At 41.3% G+C, this 15064-nt stretch overlaps 1 protein-coding gene and 1 non-coding gene across 2 annotated transcripts in view; one reads left to right on the plus strand and one right to left on the minus strand.

The window, feature by feature from the left end:
* Window positions 1-15064, plus strand: part of cacna1bb (calcium channel, voltage-dependent, N type, alpha 1B subunit, b) — a 135663-nt gene that overhangs the window by 51325 nt on the left and 69274 nt on the right. Inside the window, 3 exon segments of the mRNA XM_034546505.1 lie at window positions 12494-12597; window positions 14196-14311; window positions 14450-14539. Coding sequence (XP_034402396.1) covers window positions 12494-12597; window positions 14196-14311; window positions 14450-14539 — 310 coding nt within the window.
* trnal-uag lies at window positions 8877-8958 on the minus strand. The gene has a single exon. It is a non-coding gene; the product is annotated as a tRNA-Leu (tRNA).

Below are 15064 nucleotides of genomic sequence, written 5' to 3' on the forward strand. Positions count from 1 at the left end.
GTTGGGGATTAGTTGTTGATATTCATGTTTCTCTGAGGATGAGCCTCACTGTATGAAATGATCGGAAAACCTCATTCTATCTATCTATCTATCTATCTATCTATCTATCTATCTATCTATCTATCTATCTATCTATCTATCTATCTATCATTCTATTTATCTATCTATCTATCTATCATTCTATCTATCTATCTATCTATCTATATATCTATCTATCTATCATTCTATCTATCTATCATTCTATCTATCTATCTATCATTCTATCTATCTATCTATCTATCTATCTATCTATCTATCTATATATCTATCTATCTATCATTCTATCTATCTATCTATCTATCTATATATCTATCTATCTATATATCTATATATCTATCTATCTATCATTCTATCCATCTATCTATCTATCATTCTATCTATCTATCTATCTATCTATCTATCTATCTATCTATCTATCTATCTATCTATCTATCTATCTATCTATCTATCTATCTATCTATCATTCTATCTATCTATCTATCTATCTATCTATCTATCATTCTATCTATCTATCTATATATATATCATTATATCTATCTATCTATCATTCTATCTATCTATCTATCTATCTATCTATCTATCTATCTATCTATCTATCTAACTATATATCATTCTATCTATCTATTTATCTATCAGGCAGATTTCCATTCATTTGTTGATGTGTACGCTCCCATGGAGATAAACCCTGCTGATGAAATGAACCCATGACTCTTACTGTAGCACCACTCTCAGGACACACTTAATTTGGAGGTTAGGGGTTAGACTAACACAATAATATTGTATTTGCAATACATCATTTGAATATGTTTGTGTGTAAAGAACATTTCAGCCTTTGGGAACCACTAAGGGTGTATTAAACTCATAAACCCATGAATAATTCATTGAGTGAAGGATTTTGTTGAGCATACACACTCTTTCTCCATCACCCATGTGCTTTAACATTCACATAAAGACGCACATTCACACTTGGGAGCTGCCAACCACAAAACTGTGACCATGGAGCGGCTCACCTGGATTATTTTAAGGATCGATTAGTTCATAAATTTAAACATGACACCCTCATGTTTGATATCTTGCCCATCTCTCTGTGTGTAAGCCAGCATGCTGAGGCAGAGACGGTGAATAAGGAAACACTTTTGAATGTCAAGCTGCCGGTTTGAGTTCTGCATGGATGGTAAGGATGCAGCTGTGTCTGTAGACTAACACTGTGTTAGTCTACAGACACTGCATCCTCTTTGTGTTCTAAACCAAATAAATGCATATACGTCTGTCAGTATACTTTACAAAAATAAACTGTATTTGATTTTAGAAAGGGAAGAAAATAAATCTTCAAGCAACAAATAAGATGTTATTGTTATTGATTATTTACAAAAAAAATGAATAGGTTTGTAACGTAACTCAAGCTTCAGACCTAACGGTATGTGACTCAGTGGCGTGGCGCCACATAAGCCCGGAGCGTTGGTATCAAGGCTCCGAAGCTTCAGCATTTGACACCCTGGAAGTGAGACCAGTGTGCAGCTATTGTCTGTACACTGTACATTAGCTGTTTCGGAGGAAAAACACAGATCATTTTTATTTTTTTTTGCTTGAACAATTATAAACCACAGCCTTGCATTATATTCTAAAGTAGAGAATGAGAGGACACATTACATTTAGTTTTACAACCTGGGGACAAAGCTGAGCTGTTACGGCCGTGTGGCTTGTGTCTTAGACAACTTGGTCACTGTTCCCTCTGTCACCGACCTAAACAGTGTTGTTATCTAAAATGCCAGCTCTTCTGTGTGTTTTTTAAAAGGTCAGCCAAAAGCACAATGGTGCCTTTTTTTTTTTTTTTAAATGCACAATTCAAGAAGACAAAAAGGAAAACAAGAATCCCTAAAGGATGAGCGAAGCCCAACCAGGCATAACTAAAACGTGTCTGGGCTAATACCACTGCGGCTGGCTGACTTCGAAGCTTCATCAGTTTTTGCACATGAGTTTCCATCAAGACAAAAAAAATTGATTCACAGTGTTTACACAGTGAACGTGTGATGAAAGGCTGCCTCTGGCACATTAAGCTGGTTTAGTAGATGGTAGTAGTTAAACTCAATTCAAAAACACTGTGATTTATGACTTTAAATTAGCCTAGAGCCATTTACACTCTGACGGTGGAAGCTGAGATACCAGGTGCCAACCTGCCCATCAGGACCCAATGGAAATGCTCCATATCGGATTCTTTCATTTGCTATTTTTTGCTGTGTAATATTCAACACACTTAGCACAAATTGTACCTAACACCGCCTTCACCGGAGATGTTGCTGAAGCAGCCGCAGCTTCAGTCCTCCGCCTGTGTCTTTTGGTCGCGGGTTACACATTTATCGTGGAAGTGATACACGAGCTGTCGTGCGGCCTGTGTAGACCACCGGCCTTGATTTAGGTGGGTGTCCACCAGACGTGCGTGAGACGTGTGGCTAAGAGACACATGTTCATATGAGGGAAGAGGGTCTGTTGATATTTGGTTTTTAAAAAAAAACTAAATTACAAGCATATTGTCGCATCAAAAAGTCCCTTCGCTGGAATAATTTAACCAAAAGACAAAGATCTCTTTAGGAACATTACCTTTAGCTCATAATCAATTATTCTGGATACATTTTACTTTCCAAATTATTTAGTTGTTGCATTACTTGCAGTACTTCTCATGTATCTCTTCTGTTGTCTACCACATTTAATTTATATTCTTCCACTCTACCTTCTTTTCATTCCAAAGTGCCTCTCCTTTCCTTTCCTTTCCCTTCTCCCTCCACTTCATCTTTTCCTTTCCCAGGAGAGGGCAGATAACTGTCACTACATTGTGAGCCATTTGCGGAGCCATCTCTCCCCCTCCTCCTCCTCCTTCTTCTTCTTCTTCTTCTTCTTCTTCTTCTTCTTCTTGCTCTTCATCCTTGTCTCTCTCCAAACATCTCCCGTAGCTTTTTCTAGCTCATTATCCTAAGCGATACCGACCCACGCTGCTGTGACCCGAAAATGTCTCCTCTCCCAGTCGGTACTTTTTCTTTCTATTCAGTCTTTTTCTTTCCGTTGAGCTCAATCATTCCTTTTGATCCGACAGTTATTTTTACCGCAGCCGTTTTGTGTGGCATACTGTACTTCTTCCTGACCGCCTATTCAACCAGGTACTTCTCGACGTACGGCGTACTTTATTTTTCTTCTTCTCTCTGCCTTTTTCCTGTTTGTGGACGGGAATGATTCACATCCATGAAGGCGTACGGTGGGGTCGTTTTCTAAATTGCCTTTCAGAGACCATTCATACGTCCCGTTGAGGCAAACCGAGACACATTTTGGGACTGTTTTGATTTCCCTGATTGCTTCAGGTTGTACTTCACTACGCACAGACGGTGTTGTGCTCATTGGAGAGTGTTTTCACAGAAGTTCAATACCTTGCTGACCGTCCGTCTGTTGAAGCCTTTGGTTACTCGCTCACTGTGTCTGAGAAACATCAGCATATCATAACAAGTGTGAGATCCATTACATGAACCGCAGCCGTGGAGGCTGTCTGACGGGTGTGAATGCTCAAACAACATTCTAAATGGTCTAAATCCATGAGCACGATATATTTACCAGAAAGGAAGCTACAGGTTTAATTTAGCCCGATGATCCAGCCTGAGTGAGAGGTCTTGTGTTTTGTTTTACCCCAAGCTAACCTATTGATATGTAGTAATAAGACACGATTTTATAAGACATTGGAAGCGTTCTGGTTTCTGTTTATAGTCGGAGCAGACTTTAGTTGAATGCTGGTAAACAGTCGGAGGGCAGCAGAGGCAGAACACATTAGCCCAAATGCAATCTGGGAACCCAGCTAGTCGGACGACGACTACGTAGAAAATAATTTGAAAACGGGCAACTTGAGAAACAATACGTTCGCACACGTCGTCTCTCAACTCCAACTCCAGTCTCGCATCTGAAGTTGCTAATCAGTGTAAACAAAGAGTAGCGCATGGGAAAGGAAGTCTTTCCGTATATTCTCTGGCAGAGAATGTTAAGGACGGGAACATAAGTGTGTCATTGCAGAGGTGATAGTAAATGGTGGTTATTGTTTTTCATAGTGGTTCTTGTTCCTTTAAGTGATGACACATTTCTTTGATTCATCTTGACTGACCATGCGATCAGCACCTCTCAAAGTACCTGCGACTCCCCCCCCCCCCCCCCCCCCCCCTGCAAAGAACGTCTACAACAAAGAGAAAAAAAAAGAGGAGAAACCTTGACGACCTTCTTTAGTGGGACAGAGCCATAGGTGTATTTGTGTCAATGCAGTGGAGCGTGCGTGCCATGTGTGCATTCATATCCGGAGTATACAAATGTATATTCACTATTGGTACAGAAGCAGGGCAGGCTGGGGGTGGGGGTTGGGGTTGGAGTCTAAAACATCATAAGGCCACAATAGCATCCAGGGGCTTTATTCTGTGGATTATATATATTCCCGTAACCCAGCGTTAACCCCGCAGATTGATGACTATGTTGCCTCTGCCCTGAGGGGGATTGCTCAGACCTTTCTCTCTAATGGTGCAAAAGAAAATGTAGAGTACTTCTCCCCATCATTACCAGCCTGCCCCCCCCCACACACACTGCCCCTTCTATCGTCCTTCATAACTTCGCTTCCCCCCGGCGAGGCCACGTCCCAGGATCCTCTGGTCTCCCAGCAGCTTCTGTTATTCTTTCAACCGGAGGGAGTGGTGACATGGAGGCCCCATGGAGGCCCCATTCAGACCGACAATGTGCCTTCCTTCTCGTGGTGTGAGCATGCTGCTGCAGTTGCCAGTGATGAGAGAAGCCGGGAAGTCCAGTTTGAAAGCCGAATCAGGGACGGGAAGACAACTGTCATTTTAAATGAGCCTTAAAGATGTTATATTTGAAAAGACACTGAGGCCATGTTCAGACTATAACACTTTGGTTGTGATGATGGTGCTGATGAGAGGGCTCTGTGGAACCTGATATGTTATGAGTCTTTTGTTAAACAGTAGTTTCTGTCAGGAAGTGGGTCATTGAATTACTGTTCTGTGATGTGTTGACATATTTGACAACTTAGAGAATTCAAATAAAATGCATGCTTGTAACATTTCCTTTTTTTAACTTGAATTATATATTTAGAAATTGTCCCATCATGATTCTTGAATACAATTATTCAAATCAACTACAGTAAATATTCCTTTTCAAATAGTCCTGGTTATCTAGAAGGAAATGCGATGCATCCATATTTGAAGCCAATGGGAGACTTTGAGAAGCTGTTAACGTTTTTCTTTTTGGCCTGGGACTGAATTATTAAAACTGCCCTTTGTGTTTCATAATGAATGATGTCACCAGGACCTGTGGCAATATGCCCCCTGCATTTATTGAATGCGGTGCTGTTTTTGCCTCATTAATGCTAATGTGTTGTGGGGCTGCAAAACGAACGGCCAGGATTGAAATTCTGTGGCCTCCGTTGGAACTTTCATTAAAATAAATGGGTACCGTAGAAGCTACAAGGTCTCCTTTATGCTGAGGCATTTCATACCAGCCTGTCCTAGTACACGGTGAAATCCAAGCCTCCACACCCAGTGAGAGCCTGGGAGTGAGAGAATGACACCAAATTGAACCCTTTGAATCATGAAAGCAGAGGAAGAGAGGAAGAGAGTGCAAATGAAGAGAGATATCAGCTTATGCTAATGATCATAATGTTGCCAGCCGCTGCAGAGCTTTTGACTCGAGCGAAATATCCTCCCATCAGTGTCGTCTTTTGCGGCTAAATCACATGGTGGATGTTACGGATATGCAACTCTCGAACGTTGGAGGCCAGATTATGGTGGAATACGCAGCCACGCATAGGAAGGTGATAAGCATTTTCCTTCCATATTATTCTCATTTGCTGGGTTTTTTTCTTCATATTTCCTTCCTCCCCTGCATCCGCTAAAGTATTCCTGCTTTGTTAATAATCAGTGTTCACGGTGAAAACTGGATATTATTGTAGAGCGCTGTTGATTTTGACATTTGCGCACGATAATCGATCTGAATCGCCTCTGGCCGTGAACGGAACATGCCATATTGTTCATCTCTCTCCATCGCAGAACATGTTCACCTTTTTTTCCCTTCAGATATTGTTGCCATGTTATCACCTGCCAGCAGCAACAAGATCATATCTGACTTGTTAAAGGTACAGTGTGTAGAAATGGCTCTTGGCATGAATTGAATAGAATATGAACGATATACTATATTGCGTATGTTTCCTTAAGTGTATAATCACCTGAAAATCAGAATCGTTGCGTTTTTGTTACCTTAAAATGAGCCTTCATATCAAAATAGGGAGCGGATCCTCTTCACGGAGTCCGTGTTGCACCGCTATGTTTCCACTGGCGTCTCATCTGTACTTCTCCATACACCCTTGGCACACTGGAGAAGTTTCAGTTGGTTGCGATCTGTCACCTAACCTCTAGAAACTACTTGATTAAAGTAAAGGAGTGATGATGATGATGATGATAATGATGATGATGATGATGATGATGATGATGATGATGATGATGATTATAACGACGACGATCACCACCATCATTACCACCATTTTGGTCTAGGAAACCGTAAACAGACTGTGTTACCCCTCCACCCTAAACTACTCCCCATGAAGTTTTCCGATGACCGTAACAACGGGCTCCTCCTGCCTTTCACTCGAGCGGTCGAGCGGTCCTTGTCCGCTGAATGTAAACAAATGTCAATTGCGCTTGTTTTTTCTTGTGAGGACTCATACAAGTGTGAGGAGAATAGCTCATTTATTCTGGGATTATGCCTCGTTCATTCCAATAAAAGTTGCTTTACCGGTACATATATACGGAAAAAAATATATATAAATATATATGATGCATCATTCATTTTCATATCTTACTTTAATAAACGTTGTAAACGTTCATATTCAACAAAATCCAATGAGCTGAAATGTATTAAGTTTGGACAGTTTCTCTGAAGAAACTTTGAGAAACACAAGTACCATCTTGAAATGATCCCACCATGCCCGTCTGTGTCCACTACACTTTGTTTTTGCAGAAATGCAAATGCCGTGACGGCGATCCACAAAAGAGGCCAAAGGCGTGCACTGATTCATACGAGGGATGCTGCTTTAGTCAGTGGGGAAGTGGCACCGTTGTAGCAGCAGCAGGATGCGTGGGTGGTTTCTCAGCGTTGATAATGTGGCAATCTTTGCTTCACGCCTCGTGATTTTATTACATTTCCTCTGTCTCTCCTGGCAATGCAACGGCTGCCATCAAATTTCGACGGGGCCCTAATTACCTCTGCCGTGTCATGGCCGGTCACTTCACATCGTGTTTGCTCACATTTGTTATAATACCATTTTACCATCAGCTTATTGCTATAAGCGATGGGATCAGAGCACATTTAAAAAAAAAAAGATGAGTTAACATGATTGGAATCTTACAATGTTTATTAAGATCTGCATGTGAGTTTGTGAAGTTTAATGTTTGTGAAGTTTAATGTGTGTGTGTTTGTGTGTGTGTGTGACGCGAGGGGTCGCATGCACCTTTTCCTCTCACTTCATTAGAGCCGACGGAGGCAGGTGCACCTTGACCTTGTCAGGGCGACATCTTGTGCTCGTCAAATCCTGGTAAAAATAGAGCGGCGCAGAGGAGACTTTTATCGATACTGTGTGCACAAGTCGGAGCTGTAGGTGGATCTTAAGATCTTAAACCTCAGCGGATGAACTGTAGCTCACTCGAGTATCATTTGGAGACGTATTTGTGTCCACCTGATACATACTAGTGCTATTAAGCTCCTCTTTGTTTAACAAACTGTTCTCTAACTTTGTCTGTCAGCTGTTTGGTGCCGGGTGCAGATAGTGTCAGCTGAAGGCAGGTTACCATGGAGGTAAAGGCCTCAAAATAAACTAGTCTGAATACCAGCACTCATACTTGTTTAGTACTTGGATTTAAAAAGAAACTGTGTGTGCGAATGTAATAATCTGGAAGCATCAATCCTGGTGCTAAGGCAACAAAAATCAAACCTTTTGAATGTCGCAGCCCAAAACCTCTAGCAAACCATATCATAACAGCTGGATATTACCTGTGCACAGACTAAAGTGAAGCAGAGCAAAGTTAGTGTGGTTTTAGTGCGGGCATGTTAAGGTGGAATATTCAACTTTTGTTAATTTGTGTACATTTTGTGTTGTTTGAAATGTCCTCAGTTAAACAGTAAAACACATCATTCCATTAAGACGTCACTGTAGGGTTTAATCACAGCTCAATACAACTTTTTCGAACTTTATTTTGAAGAAGAAATGTATCAATCAGACCTTCTATACTTGTTCCTATTTAAAGAAAACCATAACCCATTGGTCTATTTGACCTTCTCATGACTATTGAAGGCCAATGCCTTTACAATGAGTGCAGTACCATGATTCAGCCACCAGATGGACAGCCATAGAGCGTGTGTGTCCTTGGAAGGCTGATGATAGGCCGTCCGAGTGCAAATGCTCCACGTAAATGGCCCCGCTATACGCTTGTGTACCGTCAGCGTGCTCTCGTTGTGCTCATTTAGTTGCCTGGTGTTGGAAATTGTGTTTGTTTCAGGTTAACATGGCTAGCATTAGCTTTTACTCAAGCTTCTGCCCGTTGTTGTGTGTGTGCGGTATGACGCGTTAAACACGTCGCTACGTGTTTGTTGCGGTGTTGCAATTGTTCAAGTCTTGAAGTCTATCCATCCATCCATTTTCAATACCGCTTATCCTCATTAGGGTCGCGGGGGCGCTGGAGCCTATCCCAGCTGACATAGGGCGAAGGCAGGGGACACCCTGGACAGGCCGTCAGTCCATCGAGGGCAAGAAAGAATGGCAGTGGTGGGATTTGAACCCAAGCCTCCTAAAAGACTGGAGTCTAAATCCAGCGCCTTAGACCACTCGGCCACACTACCTAAGTCTTGAAGTCAAGCTGGCTAAATAAATATGACTAAAATTAGCACGCAGCAAATTCAGTCGGTGTCAAAAGAGAAAAATACAAAGACTCAACGAGAGATGATAGGAGCCCAAAATTCAAATCAAACTGTTTTGATGCTTTCTTCTTCTCCAGGCAGCCCTCTGAAGACCTCTTGCTCTCTGTGCCACCGGAGCTGTTGAGCACAGACACTGCTGCTTGTTGTGAATGTTTCAGGACTGTAAGGAGCTGCAGAATGGATTCAGAGTGGCTGTCTTTATCTCAGCAGGCTTCCCTTGGCATCAGAGAAAGTTTGTGTGTGTGTGTGTGTGTGCGCGTGTGTGTGTGTGTGTGTGTGTGTGTGTGTGTGTGTGTGTGTGTGTGTGTGTGTGTGAGAGCACTGTAAGCTGAGAGAGTGGGAGTACACTGTCAAACCACTACTGCATGATGCATGACTCCAAATTATGTGGCAGCGTTTGCTTTTTCCTCGCTGATCATTCAGAGCAGTCAGCCAGCGATGACTCATGGAAATAACAGAGGTGGAATAACGATATCAAGTGAACTCGTATGAAAACATCAAGATCAGTGAATATTACTTATAATAATATATAAGTCACTGAAGTTCATTTTTACGTCAACAAAATGTAGGAGGCAACGTTCGACATCCACCATGGAGGTCCTGTTTTCAGTCCCATATGTTTGTTCTTTTTTATACAGAATGGTTGGTATGTGTTTTCTTTTTTTTTGAGTACCATAAATTTGTTGGATTAGATTTTGCAAGATTGATTTGAACCTTTTCAGTTTTTCTGTGTAGATAGACCGTACGATATTCATAGCTCCATTTTACTCTTGTATTTTTGTTCTTCTGTCATTGCATTGCACTTAACAACATATGGGGTCATTAGAAGCGCTGCTGAAGGCAACTTAGTGCATCAGTAGTTTTGTAATGAACTTAATTAGTATAGCCAGTGGCTTTGATTGCCATATGCCCTGTATTTGCTCTCTTGCTGTGCACGCTGTGCGTTTTAATCTCATTGCCTGGCTCCATACCCAGAGCTTAAAGGTGGGCTCCAAAGCAGAGCCTTTCACTTGGAACATATTTAGAATATGGTGACCTGTATATTCAAAGGTCTGTACGCCTATGAACGACTGTTATTTCCATCTTCCAATATGTTGTAAAGGTTCTTGATTTTGACCTCAACCACCTCAGGGACAATATTTTTAGGAGGAATATATTGAATAGTAAACATCAGCTCAGTAAAGGTAAAACAATTATTTTGGGGTGGGGGGGGGGTGGGGGAGGGGGGGGGGGGGGGGGTTGGTTTCCACGTATGATTATAAAGTAAGAGATTGTCAAATTTGTTCAAAATGCATTACAAACAACCTGCAGACTTGAAGCGAAATCGTGAACACAAACATCTTAGTGTATATGAATAAATGTAGAGGGAACCACAGATGTGTTTGTCTCGTGTTGCCAGAGGCTGTTTGCAATATAGCATACTGGATCACACCCTCCATCCTGAAGTGACATATGATGAATTGAAGTGATGGATGTCCATCCATGCTGCCCAGTGGCTACGGTACAGCCTGACATGCTGGTCTTTCTGCGGATGAAATGATGAAGTCGTCAAGAAGCATCCCTTCTTCTGTTGAGCCATTGTGCTGCTGTCGTTTAGTTTGATCCTTGTTTAGACCAAAAGCAACTGTCCATTTATGTTCTTGTTCCAAATTGTAAAAAAACATTTGCACACTGAACTCAGCTCGCCTGCCTGAGCAGTCAGCTGAAGAATTAAGGCCCTCTCAACGGGCGAGAATAGTCCCTCCTCAAGGGACACAACCGATCGCATTTCCGATCCAGAGTTCCCCAGAGAGAGAGAAGCTATCTGGGATAGGGAACACTTTAAACCTTCCAGCATCCCATTTGGTCCTTTAATTTGTCCAATATTTTCTCTTCTTTGCGCTCTGTTTTGGTCTCCACCAACTCACAATGGGACATATTTGACCCTGTATCGGTAACAGCGAAATCTGATTGTTTGCTGTCTGTTTCTCGAATGGTGCGGGGCAGGAATGTTTGTTTTGGAGAGCGATGGGACTGAGCCGAAAAAGTGGAAGTGGCATGCCCTAAAGCTCACCATGACATCACAACTTCTGGGAGCTACACTCAGCCACTGCACCCAGCTGCTGCTCGCAAAACAAATAGTACCAGCGTGTTACCTGCTATAAAGCCTGTTCATGTGCGGGCTCAACAAACAAGATACCACTTGTTAAACAGTGAGCGTAAGAGGTGTTTGTCGGCGTATTTCTGAGCATTGGACAGAGCCCGGCTAGCTGTTTCCATCTGCTTATGCTAAGCTAAGCTCACAACATCCAGGCTCCTGGGATGTAAGCAAATAAGCATATTTAAACATCCATTTCTGCTTCATTGTACCGAACTGCCTCGGAGGAGATTAAAGGATGCTTATGGAATGTTTGTACCGGGATAATTTAACTTAATGTGGAGAGCTAATATTGAACTAAATATTCCAGGGAGAGACGCAGAAAAAGACGTGACGGGATGCTGGACACGGGGGGGGGGGGGGAGAATTGTTGGCGAGCAACATGGGGAAATTCTAATGGCCATTTATCCTGGTGTGTGTGGGCTGCTGCTCTCCACTGACATGTGAGATGGAGGGTGTGCTACTGTATATGTTCATCTCACATACCCGGGTGCATAATAGAGATCTCAGGCCTGCTGATTCAGCCGCCCCGAAACAATTACAGCCAACGTGTGACTGCGACCAGTCCACAGGTGTGTGTGTGTGCGTGTGTGTGTGCGTGCGTGTGTGTGTGTGTGTGTGTGTGTCTGTCCCAGCCATGACTGCTCATTATAAGAGACTGAATGGTCACACCGCTTTGCCTGTGAGCTTTTTATTCTAGGTGGATGTTTCTGAGCTGTAACTCGTTGTTGTTTCACCGTGATAGTTGTTGTTGGCTTTGTTTGCTTCAGAGATGACGGAGAGACTTTTTAAATTGCTTTGTTCCACTTCTTTTTTTTTCTTCTTTCAAATTGTTAATAAATTTCTAATGAGGCAAGATGGCACACATTTTTGTTCAGTCAGCCAAGTTTGTGAAAATTGTTCTACGCAGCTGTGGATGAGGAATGGGAATGCGGCAAAAAACATATTCATACACTGTCAGGTCAAGCTGGTTCATTCAAAACCAAATGACCTGATGATGTTATTTCATCTTCATTTGCCATTTCTTACACAGAGGACTTTCTCACTCGAATCAAGCATATGTACAATATAGTGATAAAACAAAAGTCATTTTTAAAAGACTTGTGTAATGTTTCTTTGCATTTTTGTTTTAGGTTTCACACTTTACCTGTTCATGAGGACATTGAGCATTACATGTTCAGATGTGTACATGCGTACGCATCTGAACTATGCGTACGCTTTCTTGATGATATAACAATATATATGTTTATATTACAGTATGTAGGTGTAATGAGAATTGCTTGTTTATGCTTCCGTCTGTGTGTGTGAATGTGTGTCCAGACCAATGATGTAGCAGGAAACACCTGGAACTGGCTCTACTTCATCCCTCTCATCATCATCGGCTCCTTCTTCATGCTCAACCTGGTGCTCGGTGTCCTCTCTGGGTAAGTCAACGCTAAACATAAACACACATATTCCAGGTATGCTCTTAGCAAAATCACATATCATGCAGATTATTGCAGATTACAAACTCCGTTTTGCCGATATGAGATAAAGAGATAAAGATGAGATAAAGAGGTTTGTATTGTCATTGTTGTTATACAACGAAATTTCGTTTGATGGCCCACAGCCAGCCAGTAGCAACAAACAACAAAGATAGACAATGTACAAGATAAAAATACACACGGGTAAACAATGTACAAGATAAAAATAGAGGAATAAAAAAACGATACTAAAGTAAAATAAGATAAAATGTGTAAAGTGAGTGACTAGAGATTGTGGAGAATCAGCACTGTAATTTCACAATAAAATGCTCACAATTTTCACAATAAAGTGCTTGAGTTTGTTTTGTGTTTAGTTTATATATTCAAAATGTAATAAATATAAAAATGGTATTTGCATTGCAAACACCTGAAACATTTTCATCGCTAACAACCCAGTTGACAGATTCTTTTTGGCCGTTTCTACAAACCACGAGATCTGTTGAGTGTCGACGTTTCAGAACTCAAAAATCTCGAGAATCACAATGCCACGTGAATAACGTTGTGAAACGATGGTTGCAGTGAGAAAAAAGATCATGACTTGTTTGCGACAATTATTATGTAAATAATTTCATTTCAGTCAACTCTTTCGATTTCTTCTCCCATCACTGTTGGATAGGGGTAGGTGACATTATGAAATTTAGTATGTTACGGCATGCAGATACGAGAGTGACATCAGCTACTGCAGTTTAGGATGCAAACACAGCTTCACAGCATTGGAGGCTTGATGTCCACGAACACTTTCACTCTGCGTTGCCTGCTCTCGGCTGTTAAACCGAACCAACATAGGGGCGTATTCGGAAACTATCTCATATTATGAAAGTATAGTTCACAGAATTGTTTTTCCCCAAAACATTTTTTTTACAGTTATACAACATCTGAAAGAATTTCTGAAAGTTCTCTTGTATCCATTCGTGGGCTCATAGAAATAGCTTGGCCAGAATAGTTTAGATAGTTTGGATTTCCTTTTCCAGTTTTTTTCTTTTTTGCTGTCTTTTACTTCTCTTTCAATTAATAATTAATACATAAATGTTTTTTCCTGAACATATCACTCACAATATATATATATATATATATATATATATATATATATATATATATATATATATATATATATATATTGCAATCTCAATCTAAAAGGTCAGAGTATGCTGTCATAAAACCTACATGCGATGTCCAGGTTTCATAAATATCTTCTAGTTTGCCAACGGCCTTTTTCCTCTTTCGTGCCCTCAGCAGCTGCGCTGCGTTCTGATCTCCACATTAGATAATCTTGCAGATGTACACTTGAGCCCCTTATTCCCTTCATTCCCATGATGCAGTATCTCACAAATGTGTTATTTTGGTAATTCACATAATCCGGTTTGTTGCTGTGAATGTGCAGGTCCTGGCAGATTTTTGACACGAGAAGAAAAAAAAAAATTACCTTCAAATGTGATAAAAACATCTATTTATTCTTTTTGATTTATTCATACACAATATCTGTGTATATGTTTCAACAGAGAATTTGCCAAAGAAAGAGAGCGTGTGGAGAAGAGGCAGGAGTTCCTGAAGCTCCGGAGGCAGCAGCAGATCGAGAGAGAGCTCACCGGGTACTTGGAGTGGATCTGCAAAGCAGGTCAGACTCATCTCTGAAACAGTGTGAGAGCTGGCATGCATGTGTTTGTTGTGTTAGAAAAGCATGACAAATTAATAGAAAGTCCCTCTCTCCTCTCTCTATTCCTTTATCTCTCTCTCTCTCTCTCTCTCATTGCAGAGGAGGTGTTGCTGGAAGAGGAGGATGAGATTGCAGAGGAGAAGTCCCCGCTGGATGGTGCGTGGTACAAGAGGAAACAAAACCTTCCAGGTAAAAAGAAGGCTGAGTATCTGTTGCCTCCTTCACCATAGTCCATCACCGAAGGAGGAGCAGTTACTCATTTCCATGTAATAATAGCTTATTTACAGCATCAATGTGCTGCTCTTACTGTAAATGATCGGCTGAGAATGTGATCTGGTTCTCTTTTGGAGTGGAGGTTTATTTGGATCTCAGCTATACGATTCTAAATTTGTCCAGAAATTCAGGTGTTCCCCAAAGGCCCAATTCTTTGAGTTGTTGCACATTGTGAACTACATGTAGAAATGCTGTATTGTTTTGAGCATCTGTACGGCATTTTTATAGAAAATTTAAACCATCATATGTTTCTTGAAACTTTAATACAGAAAGCTGAGAAGGCATGCACATGCCTCCCAACATGGAGATGGTTGAGACGACGGCTAGAAGCTAACAGTGCAACTGTGCTGGCATGGCTAATAGTGTTTACCTGTGAGGGAAGCCAGATGTTTTGTTTGTTTGCCTCTGATTGGCTAGTACTCGTTGCCTGCATTTGTTGGG

This window comes from Cyclopterus lumpus, chromosome 12 (genome assembly GCF_009769545.1).
Source record: "Cyclopterus lumpus isolate fCycLum1 chromosome 12, fCycLum1.pri, whole genome shotgun sequence".
NCBI classification, from domain to species: Eukaryota; Metazoa; Chordata; class Actinopteri; order Perciformes; family Cyclopteridae; genus Cyclopterus; species Cyclopterus lumpus.